Raw genomic sequence first — 24,669 nt, 5'->3', positions numbered from 1 at the left:
CTCGCCGTCGCCACTTCATTGACCATAGTTCCTTGGGGCAACTTGCTGGTGTGACGAGCAGAGTGCGACCAATCAGTATTTGATTTATTACGGCTCCCTTGAGCCAACGGGCTGACGAGCCTTGGACCTGCACCTGCGCGCCATGAGAGGTACTCTACCTGTTTTAATTACTTTTTGGCAGTCCACGCGGCACCCCTATACACTTACCTGCTCCCTGCTGACGAGAGGCAACTACCTCGAAACCCATGTCCAGGGATGGCTAATGCGACACATACTTTTTCGTAAACACTGTGGCATAGGCGTACTCGCCGTCGCCACTTCATTGACCATAGTTCCTTGGGGCAACTTGCTGGTGTGACGAGCAGAGTGCGACCAATCAGTATTTGATTTATTACGGCTCCCTTGAGCCAACGGGCTGACGAGCCTTGGACCTGCACCTGCGTGCCATGAGAGGTACTCTACCTGTTTTAATTACTTTTTGGCAGTCCACGCGGCACCCCTATACACTTACCTGCTCCCTGCTGACGAGAGGCAACTACCTCGAAACACGTGTCCAGGGATGGCTAATGCGACACATACTTTTTCGTAAACACTGTGGCATAGGCGTACTCGCCGTCGCCACTTCATTGACCATAGTTCCTTGGGGCAACTTGCTGGTGTGACGAGCAGAGTGCGACCAATCAGTATTTGATTTATTACGGCTCCCTTGAGCCAACGGGCGACGAGCCTTGGACCTGCACCTGCGCGCCATGAGAGGTACTCTACCTGTTTTAATTACTTTTAGGCAGTCCACGCGGCACCCCTATACACTTACCTGCTCCCTGCTGACGAGAGGCAACTACCTCGAAACACGTGTCCAGGGATGGCTAATGCGACACATACTTTTTCGTAAACACTGTGGCATAGGCGTACTCGCCGTCGCCACTTCATTGACCATAGTTCCTTGGGGCAACTTGCTGGTGTGACGAGCAGAGTGCGACCAATCAGTATTTGATTTATTACGGCTCCCTTGAGCCAACGGGCTGACGAGCCTTGGACCTGCACCTGCGTGCCATGAGAGGTACTCTACCTGTTTTAATTACTTTTTGGCAGTCCACGCGGCACCCCTATACACTTACCTGCTCCCTGCTGACGAGAGGCAACTACCTCGAAACACGTGTCCAGGGATGGCTAATGCGACACATACTTTTTCGTAAACATTGTGGCATAGGCGTACTCGCCGTCGCCACTTCATTGACCATAGTTCCTTGGGGCAACTTGCTGGTGTGACGAGCAGAGTGCGACCAATCAGTATTTGATTTATTACGGCTCCCTTGAGCCAACGGGCGACGAGCCTTGGACCTGCACCTGCGCGCCATGAGAGGTACTCTACCTGTTTTAATTACTTTTTGGCAGTCCACGCGGCACCCCTATACACTTACCTGCTCCCTGCTGACGAGAGGCAACTACCTCGAAACACGTGTCCAGGGATGGCTAATGCGACACATACTTTTTCGTAAACACTGTGGCATAGGCGTACTCGCCGTCGCCACTTCATTGACCATAGTTCCTTGGGGCAACTTGCTGGTGTGACGAGCAGAGTGCGACCAATCAGTATTTGATTTACTACGGCTCCCTTGAGCCAATGGGCTGACGAGCCTTGGACCTGCACCTGCGCGCCATGAGAGGTACTCTACCTGTTTTAATTACTTTTTGGCAGTCCACGCGGCACCCCTATACACTTACCTGCTCCCTGCTGACGAGTGGCAACTACCTCGAAACACGTGTCCAGGGATGGCTAATGCGACACATACTTTTTCGTAAACACTTTGGCATAGGCGTACTCGCCGTCACCACTTCATTGACCATAGTTCCTTGGGGCTACTTGCTGGTGTGACGAGCAGAGTGCGACCAATCAGTATTTGATGTATTACGGCTCCCTTGAGCCAACGGGCTGACGAGCCTTGGACCTGCACCTGCGCGCCATGAGAGGTACTCTACCTGTTTTAATTACTTTTTGGCAGTCCATGCGGCACCACTATACACTTACCTGCTCCCTGCTGACGAGAGGCAACTACCTCGAAACACGTGTCCAGGGATGGCTAATGCGACACATACTTTTTCGTAAACACTGTGGCATAAGCGTACTCGCCGTCGCCACTTCATTGACCATAGTTCCTTGGGGCAACTTGCTGGTGTGACGAGCAGAGTGCGACCAATCAGTATTTGATTTATTACGGCTCCCTTGAGCCAACGGGCTGACGAGCCTTGGACCTGCACCTGCGCGCCATGAGAGGTACTCTACCTGTTTTAATTACTTTTTGGCAGTCCACGCGGCACCCCTATACACTTACCTGCTCCCTGCTGACGAGAGGCAACTACCTCGAAACACGTGTCCAGGGATGGCTAATGCGACACATACTTTTTCGTAAACACTGTAGCATAGGCATACTCGCCGTCGCCACTTCATTGACCATAGTTCCTTGGGGCAACTTGCTGGTGTGACGAGCAGAGTGCGACCAATCAGTATTTGATTTATTACGGCTCCCTTGAGCCAACGGGCTGACGAGCCTTGGACCTGCACCTGCGCGCCATGAGAGGTACTCTACCTGTTTTAATTACTTTTTGGCAGTCCACGCGGCACCCCTATACACTTACCTGCTCCCTGCTGACGAGAGGCAACTACCTCGAAACACGTGTCCAGGGATGGCTAATGCGACACATACTTTTTCGTAAACACTGTGGCATAGGCGTACTCGCCGTCGCCACTTCATTGACCATAGTTCCTTGGGTCAACTTGCTGGTGTGACGAGCAGAGTGCGACCAATCAGTATTTGATTTATTACGGCTCCCTTGTGCCAACGGGCTGACGAGCCTTGGACCTGCACCTGCGCGCCATGAGAGGTACTCTACCTGTTTTAATTACTTTTTGGCAGTCCACGCGGCACCCCTATACACTTACCTGCTCCCTGCTGACGAGAGGCAACTACCTCGAAACACGTGTCCAGGGATGGCTAATGCGACACATACTTTTTCGTAAACACTGTGGCATAGGCGTACTCGCCGTCGCCACTTCATTGACCATAGTTCCTTGGGGCAACTTGCTGGTGTGACGAGCAGAGTGCGACCAATCAGTATTTGATTTATTACGGCTCCCTTGAGCCAACGGGCTGACGAGCCTTGGACCTGCAACTGCGCGCCATGAGAGGTACTCTACCTGTTTTAATTACTTCTTGGCAGTCCACGCGGCACCCCTATACACTTACCTGCTCCCTGCTGACGAGAGGCAACTACCTCGAAACACGTGTCCAGGGATGGCCAATGCGACACATACTTTTTCGTAAACACTATGGCATAGGCGTACTCGCCGTCCCACTTCATTGACCATAGTTCCTTGGGGCAACTTGCTGGTGTGACGAGCAGAGTGCGACCAATCAGTATTTGATTTATTACGGCTCCCTTGAGCCAACGGGCTGACGAGCCTTGGACCTGCACCTGCGCGCCATGAGAGGTACTCTACCTGTTTTAATTACTTTTTGGCAGTCCACGCGGCACCCCTGTACACTTACCTGCTCCCTGCTGACGAGAGGCAACTACCTCGAAACACGTGTCCAGGGATGGCTAATGCGACACATACTTTTTCGTAAACACTGTGGCATAGGCGTACTCGCCGTCGCCACTTCATTGACCATAGTTCCTTGGGGCAACTTGCTGGTGTGATGAGCAGAGTGCGACCAATCAGTATTTGATTTATTACGGCTCCCTTGAGCCAACGGGCTGACGAGCCTTGGACCTGCACCTGCGCGCCATGAGAGGTACTCTACCTGTTTTAATTACTTCTTGGCAGTCCATGCGGCACCCCTATACACTTACCTGCTCCCTGCTGACGAGAGGCAACTACCTCGAAACACGTGTCCAGGGATGGCCAATGCGACACATACTTTTTTGTAAACACTGTGGCATAGGCGTACTCGCCGTCGCCACTTCATTGACCATAGTTCCTTGGGGCAACTTGCTGGTGTGACGAGCAGAGTGCGACCAATCAGTATTTGATTTATTACGGCTCCCTTGAGCCAACGGGCTGACGAGCCTTGGACCTGCACCTGCGCGCCATGAGAGGTACTCTACCTGTTTTAATTACTTTTTGGCAGTCCACGCGGCACCCCTATACACTTACCTGCTCCCTGCTGACGAGAGGCAACTACCTCGAAACACGTGTCCAGGGATGGCTAATGCGACACATACTTTTTCGTAAACACTGTGGCATAGGCGTACTCGCCGTCGCCACTTCATTGACCATAGTTCCTTGGGGCAACTTGCTGGTGTGACGAGCAGAGTGCGACCAATCAGTATTTGATTTATTACGGCTCCCTTGAGCCAACGGGCTGACGAGCCTTGGACCTGCACCTGCGCGCCATGAGAGGTACTCTACCTGTTTTAATTACTTTTTGGCAGTCCACGCGGCACCCCTATACACTTACCTGCTCCCTGCTGACGAGAGGCAACTACCTCGAAACACGTGTCCAGGGATGGCTAATGCGACACATACTTTTTCGTAAACACTGTGGCATAGGCGTACTCGCCGTCGCCACTTCATTGACCATAGTTCCTTGGGGCAACTTGCTGGTGTGACGAGCAGAGTGCGACCAATCAGTATTTGATTTATTACGGCTCCCTTGAGCCAACGGGCTGACGAGCCTTGGACCTGCACCTGCGCGCCATGAGAGGTACTCTACCTGTTTTAATTACTTTTTGGCAGTCCACGCGGCACCCCTATACACTTACCTGCTCCCTGCTGACGAGAGGCAACTACCTCGAAACCCGTGTCCAGGGATGGCTAATGCGACACATACTTTTTCGTAAACACTGTGGCATAGGCGTACTCGCCGTCGCCACTTCATTGACCATAGTTTCTTGGGGCAACTTGCTGGTGTGACGAGCAGAGTGCGACCAATCAGTATTTGATTTATTACGGCTCCCTTGAGCCAACGGGCTGACGAGCCTTGGACCTGCACCTGCGTGCCATGAGAGGTACTCTACCTGTTTTAATTACTTTTTGGCAGTCCACGCGGCACCCCTATACACTTACCTGCTCCCTGCTGACGAGAGGCAACTACCTCGAAACACGTGTCCAGGGATGGCTAATGCGACACATACTTTTTCGTAAACACTGTGGCATAGGCGTACTCGCCGTCGCCACTTCATTGACCATAGTTCCTTGGGGCAACTTGCTGGTGTGACGAGCAGAGTGCGACCAATCAGTATTTGATTTATTACGGCTCCCTTGAGCCAACGGGCTGACGAGCCTTGGACCTGCACCTGCGTGCCATGAGAGGTACTCTACCTGTTTTAATTACTTTTTGGCAGTCCACGCGGCACCCCTATACACTTACCTGCTCCCTGCTGACGAGAGGCAACTAGCTCGAAACACGTGTCCAGGGATGGCTAATGCGACACATACTTTTTCGTAAACACTGTGGCATAGGCGTACTCGCCGTCGCCACTTCATTGACCATACTTCCTTGGGGCAACTTGCTGGTGTGACGAGCAGAGTGCGACCAATCAGTATTTGATTTATTACGGCTCCCTTGAGCCAACGGGCTGACGAGCCTTGGACCTGCACCTGCGCGCCATGAGAGGTACTCTACCTGTTTTAATTACTTTTTGGCAGTCCACGCGGCACCCCTATACACTTACCTGCTCCCTGCTGACGAGAGGCAACTACCTCGAAACACGTGTCCAGGGATGGCTAATGCGACACATACTTTTTCGTAAACACTGTGGCATAGGCGTACTCGCCGTCGCCACTTCATTGACCATAGTTCCTTGGGGCAACTTGCTGGTGTGACGAGCAGAGTGCGACCAATCAGTATTTGATTTATTACGGCTCCCTTGAGCCAACGGGCGACGAGCCTTGGACCTGCACCTGCGCGCCATGAGAGGTACTCTACCTGTTTTAATTACTTTTTGGCAGTCCACGCGGCACCCCTATACACTTACCTGCTCCCTGCTGACGAGAGGCAACTACCTCGAAACACGTGTCCAGGGATGGCTAATGCGACACATACTTTTTCGTAAACACTGTGGCATAGGCGTACTCGCCGTCGCCACTTCATTGACCATAGTTCCTTGGGGCAACTTGCTGGTGTGACGAGCAGAGTGCGACCAATCAGTATTTGATTTATTACGGCTCCCTTGAGCCAACGGGCTGACGAGCCTTGGACCTGCACCTGCGCGCCATGAGAGGTACTCTACCTGTTTTAATTACTTTTTGGCAGTCCACGCGGCACCCCTATACACTTACCTGCTCCCTGCTGACGAGAGGCAACTACCTCGAAACACGTGTCCAGGGATGGCTAATGCGACACATACTTTTTCGTAAACACTGTGGCATAGACGTACTCGCCGTCGCCACTTCATTGACCATAGTTCCTTGGGGCAACTTGCTGGTGTGACGAGCAGAGTGCGACCAATCAGTATTTGATGTATTACGGCTCCCTTTAGCCAACGGGCTGACGAGCCTTGGACCTGCACCTGCGCGCCATGAGAGGTACTCTACCTGTTTTAATTACTTTTTGGCAGTCCACGCGGCACCACTATACACTTACCTGCTCCCTGCTGACGAGAGGCAACTACCTCGAAACACGTGTCCAAGGATGGCTAATGCGACACATACTTTTTCGTAAACACTGTGGCATAGGCGTACTCGCCGTCGCCACTTCATTGACCATAGTTCCTTGGGGCAACTTGCTGGTGTGACGAGCAGAGTGCGACCAATCAGTATTTGATTTATTACGGCTCCCTTGAGCCAACGGGCTGACGAGCCTTGGACCTGCACCTGCGCGCCATGAGAGGTACTCTACCTGTTTTAATTACTTTTTGGCAGTCCACGCGGCACCCCTATACACTTACCTGCTCCCTGCTGACGAGAGGCAACTACCTCGAAACACGTGTCCAGGGATGGCTAATGCGACACATACTTTTTCGTAAACACTGTAGCATAGGCATACTCGCCGTCGCCACTTCATTGACCATAGTTCCTTGGGGCAACTTGCTGGTGTGACGAGCAGAGTGCGACCAATCAGTATTTGATTTATTACGGCTCCCTTGAGCCAACGGGCTGACGAGCCTTGGACCTGCACCTGCGCGCCATGAGAGGTACTCTACCTGTTTTAATTACTTTTTGGCAGTCCACGCGGCACCCCTATACACTTACCTGCTCCCTGCTGACGAGAGGCAACTACCTCGAAACACGTGTCCAGGGATGGCTAATGCGACACATACTTTTTCGTAAACACTGTGGCATAGGCGTACTCGCCGTCGCCACTTCATTGACCATAGTTCCTTGGGTCAACTTGCTGGTGTGACGAGCAGAGTGCGACCAATCAGTATTTGATTTATTACGGCTCCCTTGTGCCAACGGGCTGACGAGCCTTGGACCTGCACCTGCGCGCCATGAGAGGTACTCTACCTGTTTTAATTACTTTTTGGCAGTCCACGCGGCACCCCTATACACTTACCTGCTCCCTGCTGACGAGAGGCAACTACCTCGAAACACGTGTCCAGGGATGGCTAATGCGACACATACTTTTTCGTAAACACTGTGGCATAGGCGTATTCGCCGTCGCCACTTCATTGACCATAGTTCCTTGGGGCAACTTGCTGGTGTGACGAGCAGAGTGCGACCAATCAGTATTTGATTTATTACGGCTCCCTTGAGCCAACGGGCTGACGAGCCTTGGACCTGCAACTGCGCGCCATGAGAGGTACTCTACCTGTTTTAATTACTTCTTGGCAGTCCACGCGGCACCCCTATACACTTACCTGCTCCCTGCTGACGAGAGGCAACTACCTCGAAACACGTGTCCAGGGATGGCCAATGCGACACATACTTTTTCGTAAACACTGTGGCATAGGCGTACTCGCCGTCGCCACTTCATTGACCATAGTTCCTTGGGGCAACTTGCTGGTGTGACGAGCAGAGTGCGACCAATCAGTATTTGATTTATTACGGCTCCCTTGAGCCAACGGGCTGACGAGCCTTGGACCTGCACCTGCGCGCCATGAGAGGTACTCTACCTGTTTTAATTACTTTTTGGCAGTCCACGCGGCACCCTTATACACTTACCTGCTCCCTGCTGACGAGAGGCTACTACCTCGAAACACGTGTCCAGGGATGGCTAATGCGACACATACTTTTTCGTAAACACTGTGGCATAGGCGTACTCGCCGTCGCCACTTCATTGATCATAGTTCCTTGGGGCAACTTGCTGGTGTGACGAGCAGAGTGCGACCAATCAGTATTTGATTTATTACGGCTCCCTTGAGCCAACGGGCTGACGAGCCTTGGACCTGCACCTGCTCTACCTGTTTTAATTACTTCTTGGCAGTCCACGCGGCACCCCTATACACTTACCTGCTCCCTGCTGACGAGAGGCAACTACCTCAAAACACGTGTCCAGGGATGGCCAATGCGACACATACTTTTTCGTAAACACTGTGGCATAGGCGTACTCGCCGTCGCCACTTCATTGACCATAGTTCCTTGGGGCAACTTGCTGGTGCGACGAGCAGAGTGCGACTAATCAGTATTTGATTTATTACGGCTCCCTTGAGCCAACGGGCTGACGAGCCTTGGACCTGCCCCTGCGCGCCATGAGAGGTACTCTACCTGTTTTAATTACTTTTTGGCAGTCCACGCGGCACCCCTATACACTTACCTGCTCCCTGCTGACGAGAGGCAACTACCTTGAAACACGTGTCCAGGGATGGCTAATGCGACACATACTTTTTCGTAAACACTGTGGCATAGGCGTACTCGCCGTCGCCACTTCATTGACCATAGTTCCTTGGGGCAACTTGCTGGTGTGACGAGCAGAGTGCGACCAATCAGTATTTGATTTATTACGGCTCCCTTGAGCCAAGGGGCTGACGAGCCTTGGACCTGCAACTGCGCGCCATGAGAGGTACTCTACCTGTTTTAATTACTTTTTGGCAGTCCACACGGCACCCCTATACACTTACCTGCTCCCTGCTGACGAGAGGCAACTACCTCGAAACACGTGTCCAGGGATGGCTAATGCGACACATACTTTTTCGTAAACACTGTGGCATAGGCGTACTCGCCGTCGCCACTTCATTGACCATAGTTCCTTGGGGCAACTTGCTGGTGTGACGAGCAGAGTGCGACCAATCAGTATTTGATTTATTACGGCTCCCTTGAGCCAACGGGCTGACGAGCCTTGGACCTGCACCTGCGCGCCATGAGAGGTACTCTACCTGTTTTAATTACTTTTTGGCAGTCCACGCGGCACCCCTATACACTTACCTGCTCCCTGCTGACGAGAGGCAACTACCTCGAAACACGTGTCCAGGGATGGCTAATGCGACACATACTTTTTCGTAAACACTGTGGCATAGGCGTACTCGCCGTCGCCACTTCATTGACCATAGTTCCTTGGGGCAACTTGCTGGTGTGACGAGCAGAGTGCGACCAATCAGTATTTGATTTATTACGGCTCCCTTGAGCCAACGGGCTGACGAGCCTTGGACCTGCACCTGCGCGCCATGAGAGGTACTCTACCTGTTTTAATTACTTTTTGGCAGTCCACGCGGCACCCCTATACACTTACCTGCTACTGCTGACGAGAGGCAACTACCTCGAAACACGTGTCCAGGGATGGCTAATGCGACACATACTTTTTTTCGTAAACACTGTGGCATAGGCGTACTCGCCGTCGCCACTTCATTGACCATAGTTCCTTGGGGCAACTTGCTGGTGTGACGAGCAGAGTGCGACCAATCAGTATTAAACCTAAAAAAGATGTTTATCTTATGCAGCAGAAAGTGATGGAGCAGTGAGCAGCGAATACAGTAATGTAAGGAGAGAGGAGATAGGGGATACTTACCATATGCCATAGGACCATCGTCAGCCAGACCAACTCCACCTACACCAGCCCCTCCTGGAGGTCCCGCAAGTCCGACGTGTCGATGCATGTACATAGGGTGTTCAGGACATTTCACCGGCTGCCGTATGTTAGCGTTGGTTATCATCTTTATGCCCATGGCCTGTAGGGAAAGATGAGAGTGGCTTCAGAGGGTGAAGGAAAATGTGACTTACTCCATAAGCATCTGTTAGTAGTGTGTAGTGCTGTGGAGTCACATGCTTTGCATTCTCCTGCAATCTAGTCTTGGGCTCAGACTTTTGCAGGTTGTTTTTCTTTGAAGAAGTCTTTCGACTCATGAGGTATATTGATTCCTCTGTTATTTGGAAATATACATGGGCATCAACTCCATTGCTTTCTGCACAACAGGTGAGAGTAGTAGGGAGTGGTGAGTGAACATAATATGATGCACATATGTATTGCATGCAAAGGATAGTAACTGAAAGAGAAGAGATTTGTGATCAGAGTCACACACATCTGGGGAGGAGGGTGGACGTACGTGAATCTACAGCACTGCATGCTATGAATAGATGCTTACAGAGTAACATTTTTCATTCAAAGGATTCATTGCTGTAGATACACATGGTCTACATAGACTGTAAAGCAAAACCCTTCCATAAGCAACAGCTAGCATGCGGATGGTGCAGGTGTCCGAAATAAGGTCCTTAAGACTGTGTGGCTAATCATAGCCTGTTGCCTGGTTAGAACATGAACACAATAGTATTTAGTAAATGTGTGTGGGTGTGGAGGTGACCAAGCATTGCCTTGGATAGGTCATCTAGGGGAATGTTTCCTAAGAAGGCCGTGTTTGCAGCCGTGTTCTGAATAGAATGTGCCCTGGGAGTGAAAAGGAGTGTTCTCTCAGCTATTTGATAGGAAGTTTGGTTCACTGGACTATTCATCTAGCAATTCCTGCCTTAGATATTGGTTGAGCCTTGAGGGGTTTTTCAAAGGCTACAAACAGTTGGTCTGCTTTGTGAAAGGTTTTGTGCTTTCTATGGTGAGGCACACCTGACATCTAGAGTATGAAGCGATCTTTCGCCACCCAGTCTGGTTGGGGAAAGAAGACTGGTGTCTCAAGGATTCTACTTAGTAACAGAACTATGCTTGGGACCATAGAACATCGGTATGTAGGGGACTGAGTCACCACAGCACACTAGTATCTATGAGCCCAAGTCCAACTAGCTATAGTACTCTATTGCTCTCCTAACCTTTCCAGAGAGATAAGTGATTGGCAACCCCAAAACATAACACTCTCGGCCCTCTCAGGGATCGCGGTAACAGGACACACTCTTTCTTTCTCTCACTCGTACTTGTAAGATGCAATAAATGTGCTACAATTAGAAAACAAATACATGTCAATAATGTCATCAGCGTGCTTAATAAACCATGAACAATAAAAAGCCCTGTCATGTTATCTGACAGATCTGCCTAAACTCTCCCGTACTACTAAAGCTAAGTAGTTATAAATTATAGATCTCTGGGTTTAGTGGCAAACTCCATACCTTAGCATACATTGGTGGATGTTCTACATCTCAGCTGATGCAGCACTCTTGTTTCAGGACCTTCGCAATGTGTGTCTGTTGTTTTCCTGAACCCTGTCCCTAGTTATGTGTCAAGATATGTGTATTCAAAACAGCATTCTTCTATTATGTCTAGGTGCAAGTGTCTGACCAGAGAGAAAAACAAGGAGCAGTGATGTTTTACCTTGCCAAGGCTATTCAGACTAAATCCCAGGAAAAGAATAAAATGCAAAAACATCTGCTGGTGCTGTGTGAAAATACAATTTGGCACAAAAGCAAGCATATTATTTAATAACGTGCGAAACAAAAGCGACCTACAAAGTGCACAATTAGGCTATTATAGGGAAAACAACAATGGACCATACAGGAAACATACAACACTGGTAGCTATGGTCTGGTTAAGGTGCAAATGGGACACCACCCTAGGAAGAAAGTTAGGGTTTGTCTTGACCACGACCCTGTCCTTGTGGACATGGATGAAGGGCTCTTGCAGTGTAAGGACTTGAAGCTCACTATGGCGTCGTAAATAAGTTATCACACCTAGGAAGGCTACCTTCCATGAAAAATTCTCAAATGGGCCATAATGTAAGGGCTCAAACAATGGACCTATGAGAATGGTAAAAACTATATTAAGGTTCCGAAGTTGTGCTGGGGGAACTCTTTGAGGATGACTCTTTTAAGGCCTTCCATGAATGCCTTGATTACAAGTATGCGGAAGAGGAAGGGATGTTCCCTATTCTGCATGTATGCAACTATAGTGGCTAGATGGAGTTGTATCGAGGAGTAGGCTAGCACTGACTTTAGACGGTGCAGCACATAGGTAATATTATCTTAGATGGGGGCGTGGCTTGCTTGGCCAAGATGGTGGACACACTTTAAGAGTGCTCCGGGACCCCTCCGTCATCCGCCCGTAATCCTTACCTGACTCGAGCCATCCAGTGCTGTATTTTGCTGTGTATGTTGCGGACCAGCTCTGGCTGCACCTCTGGGACTTTTGGAGCTTTGCTGAGTCGTCCTGCTGCTGAGACCCGGAGTATCGCGCCTCGTCCGCAATATGGCGGCCCCTCTCCGGTGATTGCAGCGCTGGATGCCCCCGAGGTGCCCTTACCGGATCCGCGTGTGCTGCTGCGAGTGGGGGGAGCGCCTTGGCCGCGCGTCCTGGGGAGGAGCGGCTGACGGCCGGCGGACTCTCCCCCTCGGTGCTGGGGAGGACAGACCAGTGTGTGAGGAGCCTCAGCGGCCCGGATGAGACTCGCGGCTGGAGGGCCTCCCAACGGCGCTGTGGCGGCCTCGGCTGCCACATCGGGCAGCGCGGGTGGGAGATAAGGGCTGCACTCCCGCTGAGACAGGGAGATCAACGGAGGACTCGGAGGCCGCTGTTCCAGTGCCTGTGGAGCGGGTGAATCCTGGTGGGGGTCCGGGACGGCTGTTGGGGCCCCCCCCCCGGTGTCTCTTCTCCCTGCCTCCTGGGCTCTTGGTTTTTGTTTTTCCCTCGTGCTGGCACAGGTGTGCCGAGTGTGTGGCGCCTGAGCAGCTGGGCCCTGTATCGTCCCCCTGCGATCCTTCCAAGAGGACGGCTGCAATGTCGGCTGCCGCGTAGGGCGGTGGAGGAGGGCGCAACCGTAACATCGGCTGCCGAATCGGGCAGCGGGGGAGGCCGTAGGCGCTTTGGCACCGGAGGGGCCAGGGGCTGTGCCGGAGTCGCCGAACAGACGGTGGCAGTGTGAGTGAGTCCGGGCAGCGGCGGTGGGGGCCTGGGCTGGTGGCTCCCCTCCCAACATCTCTACCCGCCCTCGGCGGATACCCCCAGCTGTCATTTGAGAGACTTGAAATTCCGCTGGACGACAGACAAGGTTAGAGCAAGCATCCGCCCTACATCTGCTGTGGCTGTCCTAGGGGTGCCCAGAGGACCGCCGAATGTTGTGGAGCTGCTGCCCTGCCCCCGGTGTGACTTTTAGCGGATTCGAGGGGCGAAGGCCGCGTGACTGCCAACGGCTGGCCGGGGACCAGAGGACCTTTGGAGCGGAGCTCAAGCTGTTGCCGGACCTCTAGGTGAGCTGGGGGGGAATGGCGGAGGGTGAGCGCCCCCCGATGGTGACAAAGGTCCTATTCGGCGGGCAGATCGGCCCGCGCTGAGAGGCTGAGAGGCTGGATCCGGTTGTGCCGCTGCTGAGGCCTGCTTCCTCCTGGGGCTGGGCCGACGCTGCCTGAGGGGGCCCCCTGTCCTGGTGGACTCCTGTTTAGGCGGCCCCGGCGGCTGTGCCAGACCCCTCCTACCCTGCACCTCTACCCAGGGACCGTTGCTGGCGGGGAGGCCCCCCCCCATTCCCTCCCTGCCGCGCCTTGACTGTCTCCCCTGGCGCTGTGCCTGGTGCTGGGGGGGCTTCGGCTGTTGGGCCCGGACCTGGGGTGGATGGGGAGTTCCCTGGGGACTTGGTCGAGCCAGTGAGTTGGGGCGATAGACGGCACCTCGCCGGCCTGCGTGCTGTGCATCGCCGGAGGACCATCACGGGCGCAAACTGTAGCGCGAGGCCCGCGACGGGGTGAGGGCGGCTAGGCCCGGATCCGTCTGCGGGGGTGCGTTTTGAATAAGCTCTGGGCCCTCCATCGTTGGGGATAGGACGCGCCTTCGCCCTTTGCCTTCTCATCGAACCCCCCCGTTTCTGACCTGGGACGGGGGGCTGCTCCGCTTGGCGGGTGGGAGCCGCCTGCTGATCCACTGCGTCCACCCTTGTGCCCGACGCGTGTTCCCTGGATTCATCATGGGCAAGGAGAAGGGCTCCAAACAACCGGCGGCGTCCCGCCAGACGCGGATTGACCAGTTCGCGAACTCGGACCCGCCGGTTGCGTGTGGAGGGGGGCGCCGGCCCCGAACAAGGACTTGGCCGTCATCCTTCAGGCCATTGATGCCTCCCGCACGTCCTTGGAGGGGATGGTTGGGGAGGTGAAGTTCGATGTTGCGCTCCTGCGGCAGGACCTTCGCAACGCTACGGCTCGCATCACGGAAACGGAATCCCGGATCTCCACGGCGGAGGACGACATTCGCCTGCTACAGGACCAGGTCCGGGAGCTCACAACCCACTCCAAGGAACTGCACAGGCGGGCAGAAGATGCCGAAAATCGCGCCCGTCGCAACAACCTACGCCTGGTGGGCTTTCCGGAGGGGGTCGAGTCTGGCCGAGCAGATGACTTCCTCGAAAAGTGGTTTAAGTCCTGGATGCCGGTGGCCGGTCTGTCGACCTGGTTCGTGGTGGAGAGGGCGCACCGGTCGTTGGCGGCCAAACCTCCGGTGGGAGCCCTCCCGCGCCCCTTTATTCTTAGGATCCTCAACTTTCGGGACAGAGACGCTATCCTGCGGGAGGCGCGGGTGAGCGGCCCCTTGACTTTCAACAACCACACCATTATGGTCTTCCCAGACTACAACCGGGAGGTCCAAGAGCAACGCCGCTCCTACACGGAGGTCAAGCAAAAGCTGCGCTCCCTGGGCCTCCAATACCAGCTCCAATTCCCGGCCCGCCTTCGTGTCGCTTTCCAGAGTAAGACATTGTTCTTTGACATTCCTAGGGCGGCCTGGACCTGGCTCACTGAGGAAAGACCTCTGCGCCAACCCGGCGGGGTGTCGTCCACTGCTGTGCCCCGGGGACACGGTGCTGCTGGGTCCCAACGAACACGGCGCAAGAAAGGCACGCATTCACGACAGCGGCGCGGCGACGGCACGGACCCGGTCTGCGAGCACATCTGGGAGACGGGTACGGGACTCCTCGGCCTCCTCTGGCACCTCCTCTCATGCAGCTGGGGGGTCCCGGCGCCGCCTGTCACCTCGACCGGACGGGTCTCAAACCCCCCTCAACGTGCAGATTGACCTATCAGACCTCTCCCGCAGTCCTGCTATATGACTCACGGTTTTGTGGTAAATAAAAATTCCTTTACCGGGACTGAATTTGATACAGAAACATTATAAAATAGCTCAGTAAAATGAGAGGCAGAATCCGTGATATTAGAGTTTCGGAATGGGCTTTATTCCAATAATCGATTATAATCGGATGCTTCAAGTTCCATCACCACGGGGGTTCAGGAAGTGAAGTACACACTTTATTGACAAGAAGTAACTTTTATAGTACATACATTATAATGAAGTGAATACAGTAGGCGTAACAATTGATAAGGAAATTGACGTTTGGTCTGCGTAACCGAAAATGGGTGTAATAATGAGTAAAAAGGAACATGATTGGTTATGATGTAATACATAGGTGGATCTATAAGATAATACTTGGCATAGATGCGCGCGCAGCAGTATGACGTGTAATTGACGTGTAACTAGGGGGGTGACGGGGACTTGACATTTAGCTCTATATGTGGAGACGAGAAGTCTGGGGGGTCAAGTCAACCTAATCCCAAATCATATCTAACATCCTATGTTTAAAGAACTATGTTATCCATAAAAGAAGGACTCTCGGACAGAATCTATTCTATACTGACTGTGCGTGCGTGTACAAGCGTCTAAGTGTCTACACTGAATGCAAGGGGGTAGGAATATTCCATGGTAACAGGGCTATGAATTACTTGCATGAGGACAGAGAAGTCGGCCTTTTGCTCGGTAACTGGAAGAATGTTTACTTAAGCTACTAGGCAGGAATGCATCGGCTGAGGGGGAAGCAGATAATTCGAAGGTGAAATACAGTTCTTGGCAGAGAATAGGCTGATGTCAGGCTTCGTGAGCCGCGCAGAGAATGAGACAAAGTTCATGGTCACAGATGCAGGCTCAGACTGGAGCTTTCAGAGGCAGAAGGCAAGAAGAGTTTGATGACAGAATCAGGGCCTACTTGCCTGGACTGTAAAATGGCATAAGTGAACCATATAAAACCGGTGGCCTTTCGTACTTAGGAAGGGAATATCCGGCCTATTCATGGCGGATCTGACAAAGGACATGTTGACGGTGGACGCACATGTATTTGCGTCTTCATAACTGGAACTGGAGGGAACATACATGTACTTGTGACATGCACATGGAACCGTTGGGGTCCAAGATAGGGGACATAACTGACCAGAAAAATCCATATTTCCACATTCCCTCCTTGTCCCCTACTTGCCCTTCAAGAGATATCAATCTTCATCAATCCATTGATCTGTTCATATAGCATCATTTGTTCTTCTTTCTTCTTCCGGGATCTTGAATGAAAATCTTGATGTGGAATGCACGATGTGGCACACAGACCACAAATCGCTGGTCCACATTGTAGACATAGACAGCAACTGAATGGTATGAGAAGGCCAATACCTAGGAAGGATAAAACTCTCCATCCCCAGGCCGATACCGCATTCCAAAACCAACTGGACCAAGTCCAAGTGCCTGGGTTCTGGTGTATCTGGCTTACAATCTTATGAAGGCGAGTGATGGCTTTATATACAGATGGCGAATTTTCTGGTATGAATACGCAGCAGCTTGATCCGATGACCCTACAGGCTCCGCCCCTATCAGCCAGGATGACGTCAAGGACAAGACGATTTTGAAGCACAACAATCCGCATAGCAGACTGCTCTTCCGTTAAATTGCCTAAGGCGGAAATAGTCTCATTCACTACTGCTTCAAGGGTTCTAGTTAATCTACGTATCAGCTTACTATTAGTAACAGTACCTATATAGGGAAAGATGCCTTTATTAAAATCTACATACTTGTCCCATGCCGTCTCAGTGTAATCGACAATGGGGAGATCTCTCCGTTCTCTGTTGTGTACTAAATGAATATTTCTGTAATAATCAGGAGGAGCTAGGAAAACAGGTGGCAAAAGGAATGCAATGTAGCAGGTACCATCCCAATCTAGGGGTAGACGCATATATGTCGTCTGACCACATATAAAGTAGGAGTGGCGGGAAGCTCTAAATGAAGATTTTCCTTGATCACTGAATTCTACTATAGTAGTGCATTTACTATGGCCCATATGTATGGAACCAACCTTTCTTACACACAATTCACCCTTCGCTGGGAATACTGACATGGTGGGTAAGACTAGTTCAACCTCGGATACGACATTTAGAATCATGAGATTAGGTGTAAAATTTCCTAATCCATATACTTCATTTTCTAGATCAGTTCCTGTTCTTTTGGGGCGACCCTCCTTGTCAGGGTAACAGACCTTGAGTAAAGCTAGGTTCAGATTTCCCCATACCCAATGATCTTGGTAAAATGCTGTGTCTGAGTCTATGGAATTAATTAAACTAAACCATGCTCCACAGGAGCCATTATGTGTAAATGGATGTGGAAAGAAAGGCAGGACTCCTTCATAATTCTGATAGGGAGGGAGTCGGCCACACACCCAACAATTGGTGGCATTACTAGTCTGATGGGAATGATGTAACATACTAATGAAAGTGTTATTGCGCAGCGCAAGTCTATAAGACAATTCATGCGGAGGTAAGTCACTAAAAGAATGTTCAGCAGCAACATTATAAACATGTCTAGAAATAGGGTAATATATGTGCAACAACATACTTGTAATAATTATTAAAAGACTCAATAAAAACAAAATTAATAATGTCACTATGCAGTGGCTACGCAGTGATTTACAATACGCCTGTCGTTTCAACATTTTTCGGGTATTTTCTCTACTCAGGTCCAAGGGATACATGTCAGAGACAATTCAACCGCTTCACCTTGGAGAGGACTTAAACAATCAAATTGCTCGACTTGGTGGGCCTAAGCTTTAGTTTGTAATTTTCAGATTTGTTCGGTTCAACAAAAGGGAGTTTTGTATCAGTCTGTGAGGGAGTGCAGGGCACAATGTCTATATCCGAGGATAGTCCATGAAATTTCTTGATGTGGCTTGAATGAATCCAGCCCTTGCGGCCCTCGATCTTCACGGCTGTTCTTGTGGTCAACAGGACCAACTTGGGTGCTTTCCACCTGGGCTCCAGCTGAGTCTTTCGGTCGAAATTCCTCACAAAGACGAGATTACCCGGAACAACGTCATGGGGTTTCACCTCAGTGTTGTCGGGAAAAGCTGCAGCTACCTGTGAACGAGAAGATTGTAGTGCAGACATCAAGGAAGCCAAGTAATCTGTCAGCATATTACAGTCAATATCAGTTATTTTGCGTGGTATAGGCGTCCCCCACATATTCGGTGGTCTACCGAAGATCACCTCATACGGGGATAGCCCTGTTCGAGAGTGTGCTACCATTCTCATGTAAAAGAGTGCAACTGGTAACGCTACTACCCAGTCGACACCTTTCTCTCTGCATATTTTGGACATTCTAATTTTCAGTATCTGGTTATGTCTTTCTACGAGACCTGCTGCCTCGGGGTGTCGGACACAGTGGAATTTCCACTGATAACCTAACAGAAGTGAAACGTGTTTCATTAATTCGGATGAGAACGGCTGGCCGTTATCTGAGTAAACAGCACGTGGTAAACCGTATCGTGGGAAGAATTCTCGAACCAACTGTTTGGCAGTAGTCGGGGCAGTGTAATCTGAAACCGGGTATGCCTCCGTCCAACGGGACAGAGCACAAACAACTACGAGAACATATTTGAATCCTCGACATCGTTCCATCTGGATATAATCCATCTGGAGTACTTCAAAAGGATGATTAGGGGTATGAAATCCACCCTGTTCTACGGGAACGCTTTTTCCTGGGTTGAACTGACAACAGATCATACAGGTACGGACCTTTTGTTTTGCTGCTGCTCGTAAATGTTTATTGAACCAAATGTGTTGAATGCTGTCTAGCATAGCTTTTTCTCCTAAATGTGCTGGACTATGTATAGTGTTAATTATGACTTGGACCATTGAATCAGGAAGGAACCATACAGACCTTTCCTTCATCATCCATCCTTGGTCCGTTTGGATCCCTCCTAATTCAGTCCATTTCTTTATTTCGTCTGGTGTAGCATGTGTCTGTATGTCAATTACGTCAAGAGTAGGATCTTTAACTGTCATACAATGTGTCGGGACTATTGTCTTTGTCATATCGGGGGTTTGAGTTTGAGCAGTCAGTTTAGCTGTTCTGTCGGCTAGATCATTGCCTTGGGAAATGATATCAGTAACCTTTGTATGGGCCTTACATTTCATAATTGATATTTCAGTGGGTAGATGTATTGCATCTAATAATGCATGAATGAGGGGTCCGTGCTGAATGTGGGCACCGTGGGAAGTTAAATAACCTCTCTCTCGCCACAGCACGCCGAAGTCATGTACAACTCCGAATGCATAACGCGAGTCAGTGTATATGTTTACTTTTTTATTCATGGCTTGAATACAGGCTTGTGTCAGAGCGATAAGTTCTGCGGCTTGAGCTGACAAAGTGTTTATACGATTAGTTTCAATGACTTCAGTATCTGTTGTGACTGCGTAGGCGGCTACTAACTCTCCTGTACTTGTTCTCATGCATGAACCATCTACATACAAGGTCAGGTCTGGGTCTGACAATGGGACATCGGTTAAGTCTTGTCTGGGTTTTGTTGTTATTCTAATAACTTCAATACAGTCATGGGCTAGTGGGTCTGTTCCGACTACTGGTAAAAGTGTGGCAGGATTCAATGTGTTACAGCGTCTGATTTCTATATGTGGCTGAAACAATGTAAGCTCGTATCCTGTAAGTCGCGCTATAGTCAAGTGTTGTGTTTGCGTTCTATTTACAAGAACCTCTACTGCGTGTGGTACTTGAACTGTCAATGGATGTCCTAACACTATGGCATCGCTTTGTCTGATTGCTAAAGCTGTCGCTGCTACTGATTTCAGGCATGCAGGCAAAGCCTGAGCTACGGGATCTAATGTACTAGAAAAATAAGCACATGGTTTGCGTGCTCCTGCTTGTTCTTGTGTGAGTACTGACAAGGCAGTACCTTCGCGCTCTGTAACAAAAAGTGTAAACTGTTTTCTGTAACATGGCGTTGCTAAAACGGGTGCTTGACATAAAGCTTTCTTTAAGCTTTCAAAAGCTTGTGTGTGTTCCTGAGTCCAAGGGAGAACAGTCGATGTGGCTGCCTCCTGTGTGGTTAACTGAATGAGTGGTTTTACTAGAAATGCATACTGAGGGATCCACTGCCTACAATATGAAGTGAGGCCTATGAAAGCCCGCACCTCCTTTTGTGTCTTGGGTATTGACATGTTAGCTATTAACTGAATGCGGTCGGGTGTAAGCTGCCTTCCCTCCTTGGACAGCGAGTGTCCAAGATAAACAACTCGCTGGACACAGAATTGCAGCTTAGAAGGGGACACCTTGTGCCCTTTTTCGGCTAGAAATTGTAAAACTGTCAGTGATGCTTTTTCACATTCAGGTTCGCTTCGGGCGGTGATCAGCAGATCATCGACGTATTGAAGCAGAGCAGTGTTAACTGGCATGTGGATACTGTCAAGTTCTCGTTTCAGTGCTTGGCTATAGATGCTGGGGCTTTCTGTAAATCCTTGAGGTGCGCGGGTGAATTTAAAGCTACGCCCATTTAAACTAAATCCGAACAAATATTGGCTTTCCGGATCTATTGGGACGCTGAAAAAGGCATTCTTGAGATCGATTACAGTGAAGAATGTCGCTTCGGAATCAATAGCTGTCAGTAATGACGAGATATCTGGGACCACAGGGAATTGTGGCACAATGCATTTGTTTAACTCGCGCAGATCAATAACCAATCGATATACTGGTGGGGCCTTCGGATCTGTTCGTTTAAGAATCGGTATTATCGGTGAATTACATATATTGGAGTCTGTTTCCACAACTACTCCTTGGGCAATGAGCTCGTCAATGATTTGTAGTAAAGCCGCTACAGCATCTGGTGGTAACTTGTATTGTCGCATTCGTGGTAGCACCACTCCTGCCTTTAATGTGACTTGATATGGTGTAATATTCATGCATCCAACATCAGTAGGGCCTTGTGCCCATAGACGTGTAGGTAAAATCTGTAATCGGGGATCCATGTCTCTAGACACATAGTGACCTTTAAAATCACGTAAAAACAATCTTACTCCTTCCGGAGAACAACATATTATAGCTCCTAGAGCTTTTAACGTTTTTATTCCTAATAGATTTTCTGGACATGATTTAGTAAGCAATAAATCTGTAGTTCGGGTCAAAGGTCCTATCGTAAGTGGCAGAGGTTGTGACACTTCATTAACAATAGGTTTTCCTGAAAAACCAAGGGAAATATTCTGTGAGCCTGAGAGGGGTGCCCCTGGAACTTCACTTCGTTTTATGGTCGTTCGACTTGCCCCTGTATCGAGTAGAAATTTTCTATCTTGGCCTAATAATTCACTATGTACATAAGGTCCTTCTTGGTCTACTGGGATTTCAATAAGGGGTAAGTCAACTTCCCTCTCTAGGCTTGTTCATGCGTAACGCTGATACTCGGGATATTCATACTGTGCGGTCTGATACATTTGTCGTGTTGTTGTCTGTGTGGCAGCAGCAGGCAACGGTGGTGCAGCTGGCACAAACTGTATTGGCTGTTGTGCGGCTGGCATGGCCTGGGCATGCTGCGTAGCTCCTTGTTCATTCTGATCTTGTTTAAGTGGCCGTGATCTTTCTTGTGTTTTACCTATGGCGATATTATGTTTTAAAACTGGACAATCGTGTACGTAATGGCCTGGCTTTTTACAATAATTGCATGTCCCTTTTACAGGTCCTGCTGAATCGGAATGTGTCATACCCCTTTTATGCCCTTCAGCTGGAACTGTCTGGGAAACTAGCATTTTCATTTTCGTGTCTTTCATGCGTCTGTGTTCATGTTCTTGTTCCTCTCTAATTCTATTGTGATGGTACTGTAACATTTGTAACATTTGTGATGGAGTGTTACCTTGCCAGGTACTCTCGAATTTTAATACTCTATTCTTTACTGGGGGCAGAGCATTTTCTACTAATTTTGTTACAAACAGATGTGGGTATGATTCGCTACTTGCTTTTATGCCACTATTTATACCAAAACATTTTTCAAATCGGGCATAGTAATCACTAGTGTCTTCATCTTGCTTCTGCTTACAGGCTGAAATTGTACCCCAATCTTCCTTTTTCGTAGTTAATAAACGTGGCAGTACCTGTACTAGTAGACCTGGTAGTGCTTTAGTTTTGTCCCCAAGCCCCGAACCTGGACCTCGGGCCCTTTCTTCTGCTTCTAATGCTGACCATTCTATCTTTTGGTCACCTACCTCCCACTCTTTTTCCTTGAGTTTCTCATAAATGCCAGCAGGCATCAACACCTTTAATATTGTCATAATGTCGGGGTAGGTATACTCTCCCATGAGTAACATGTCTTTAATTTCTCGGTGAAAACCCGCTGGGTCTTTGTCATGACTGGGTACCACTTTCTTCATTTCTAACAATTCTATTTTCGATATGGGCGTATATACAAATACGCGTTTAAACTGATTGTCCTCACCCTTTATTGGGTGCACTTCTCGTAAGGGATTCTGTCTATCTATGTGATACGTAGTTCTTTCCTTGACGGACAATGGAACATGTTCTGAACATACAAAAAGAATATACTGCTTTCTTGATTCTAGAATTTCTTTAATTAATTCAGTACCTGGACCTCTCCATTTATTCATAAGTAATTCAGTCAGTATGTCAGGCAAGGGACCAGGGTCCGAATGCTGACTCCGATATAGTATAATGAGTTGTTGAATCATATAAATCCCAGCTAACCTTTGTTCATCTGGGGTAAGATTCAAAAATGTGCGTACTACTGTATCATCACTATATTTTCCGGGACTGTCCACCCAATGGACAGCTGCCCTGGCTAAATCTTGTTCATCCATAGAATCGAGGAAATGATAACCCCTTCGTTCTCGGAGTAGTTTGTCGGCGGTTTGGAACGAATGCTCGTTAGACCTTATATTAATTATAGGTATTTGAAAATTCCTGTTATTATCTGGACATATCGGATGTATTGAGTCAGTATGATATCTAGTCTGATTCCTATTATAAGATCTTCCTTTACCTACATAGGCTATGGTGTCCGACTGTCCTGTGGGCAGTCCTGACCCTTCTTCCTCGTTTTGTTCGAACTCGTCTACCTCTAATCGCTCTTCGTGTAGGCGTTCTATTTCTTTACGGATCTTTCGGCACATGGCTATTATACAATTTTGTTTATCATGTCTCCCTTCCGATATATTCTGGCTCCATCTTGTAAGAATTTTCATTGCTTCCGGGTCTACCCCCGGTCGGTCTTGATTTCTGATCACACAGTTTATGAGGAAACGTAACAGTTCCCCCTGTATCTCTACTTTCTGGTATTCCATAGCTCTGTAAATACATTCTGGATCTCGCCCCGTTTGGACAAAATGATATATATTATCTAGATGCGCAGTCATTCCTGGTAACTTCGCTAAATACACTGCGGCTCGTCTGATACGCAATGATGCTAGGGTCATTTCGTCCTCTTTTCCAGGCACCGGGTCATATCTACAATCTATAAGAAGTTCCTTAAGCGCACGGGCACTAAAGAGTTTGGGTGTACGTGAATGCGCTGATTCTTGAAAAGTAAGTTTATTTATTCTGGGTGGCGTAGAAAAGATATTGGTAGCTCCTCCCGCGGCCCCATCTGGGGCGTCGGGTGTAAAAGGATTCGTCGAACGTGACACAGCAACTACAGGTGTGGACACAGCCATAGAAGTAGCTGTAGGAGCGGATACAGAAACAGATGTGCTTGCCGGAACTTGTGACTCGATTTGTTGCTGTAGGGATACGGGCACTGGATCTTGGCGTTGAACCTCCCTGGTATGCGGTCTATGTGGGGCGGAATTAGCATACTCGGGAGCTGCGTCATCTAAATATGAGGAAAGAAAAACATCTTCTGCGGTTCTAGGATGCCCCTTAGGATGTACCTTTATTGGGAACAATGGGGTTGGCAAGTCTTTTGGTGTTTCTGGAGTAGCCTTAGGTAATCCTTCGGCCAGAAGGGGATACATACCATTCATAAGGGCATTTCTTTGTCTGTCTACTTGTTCTGATTTCACTCGGATACCTTCCTCAATTAATAGATTCTCTCAAACTTTATTGGAATTCTCTTTACTCTTCTCTTCCTGTCTACGTGCTTTTTCTGTTCGTCTATGTGATTCTTTACGCCATAATTCAACGGCGTCTTTCTGTGACTGTCTGACTTTCCTTTTCCATAACTCTTCCTCGACTTTCATGATGCACTCTGCATCCCAGGTCCCCGCTGTGGGCCACCTCTGACTTTCTGGTAATCCCTTGGTATAGTCTACCCATAAATCAAGAAATAATATAGCGTCTAAGC

General features: G+C 49.6%; 1 protein-coding gene across 2 annotated transcripts in view; it reads right to left on the bottom strand.

Moving 5' to 3' along the window:
• Window positions 1–24,669, bottom strand: part of LOC146812872 (alpha-2-macroglobulin-like protein 1) — a 315,529-nt gene that overhangs the window by 96,031 nt on the left and 194,829 nt on the right. For both annotated transcript variants that reach the window (XM_085619945.1, XM_085619946.1), the window contains one exon: window positions 9,888–10,047. In XM_085619945.1, coding sequence (XP_085476071.1) covers window positions 9,888–10,047 — 160 coding nt within the window. The remainder of the gene's footprint in view (window positions 1–9,887; window positions 10,048–24,669) is intronic.

Source organism: Triturus cristatus, chromosome 7, assembly GCF_964204655.1.
Source record: "Triturus cristatus chromosome 7, aTriCri1.1, whole genome shotgun sequence".
NCBI lineage: Eukaryota > Metazoa > Chordata > Amphibia > Caudata > Salamandridae > Triturus > Triturus cristatus.
The sequence above is the reverse complement of the archived record's forward strand: the minus strand, read 5'-3'. Positions and strand labels throughout refer to the sequence as shown.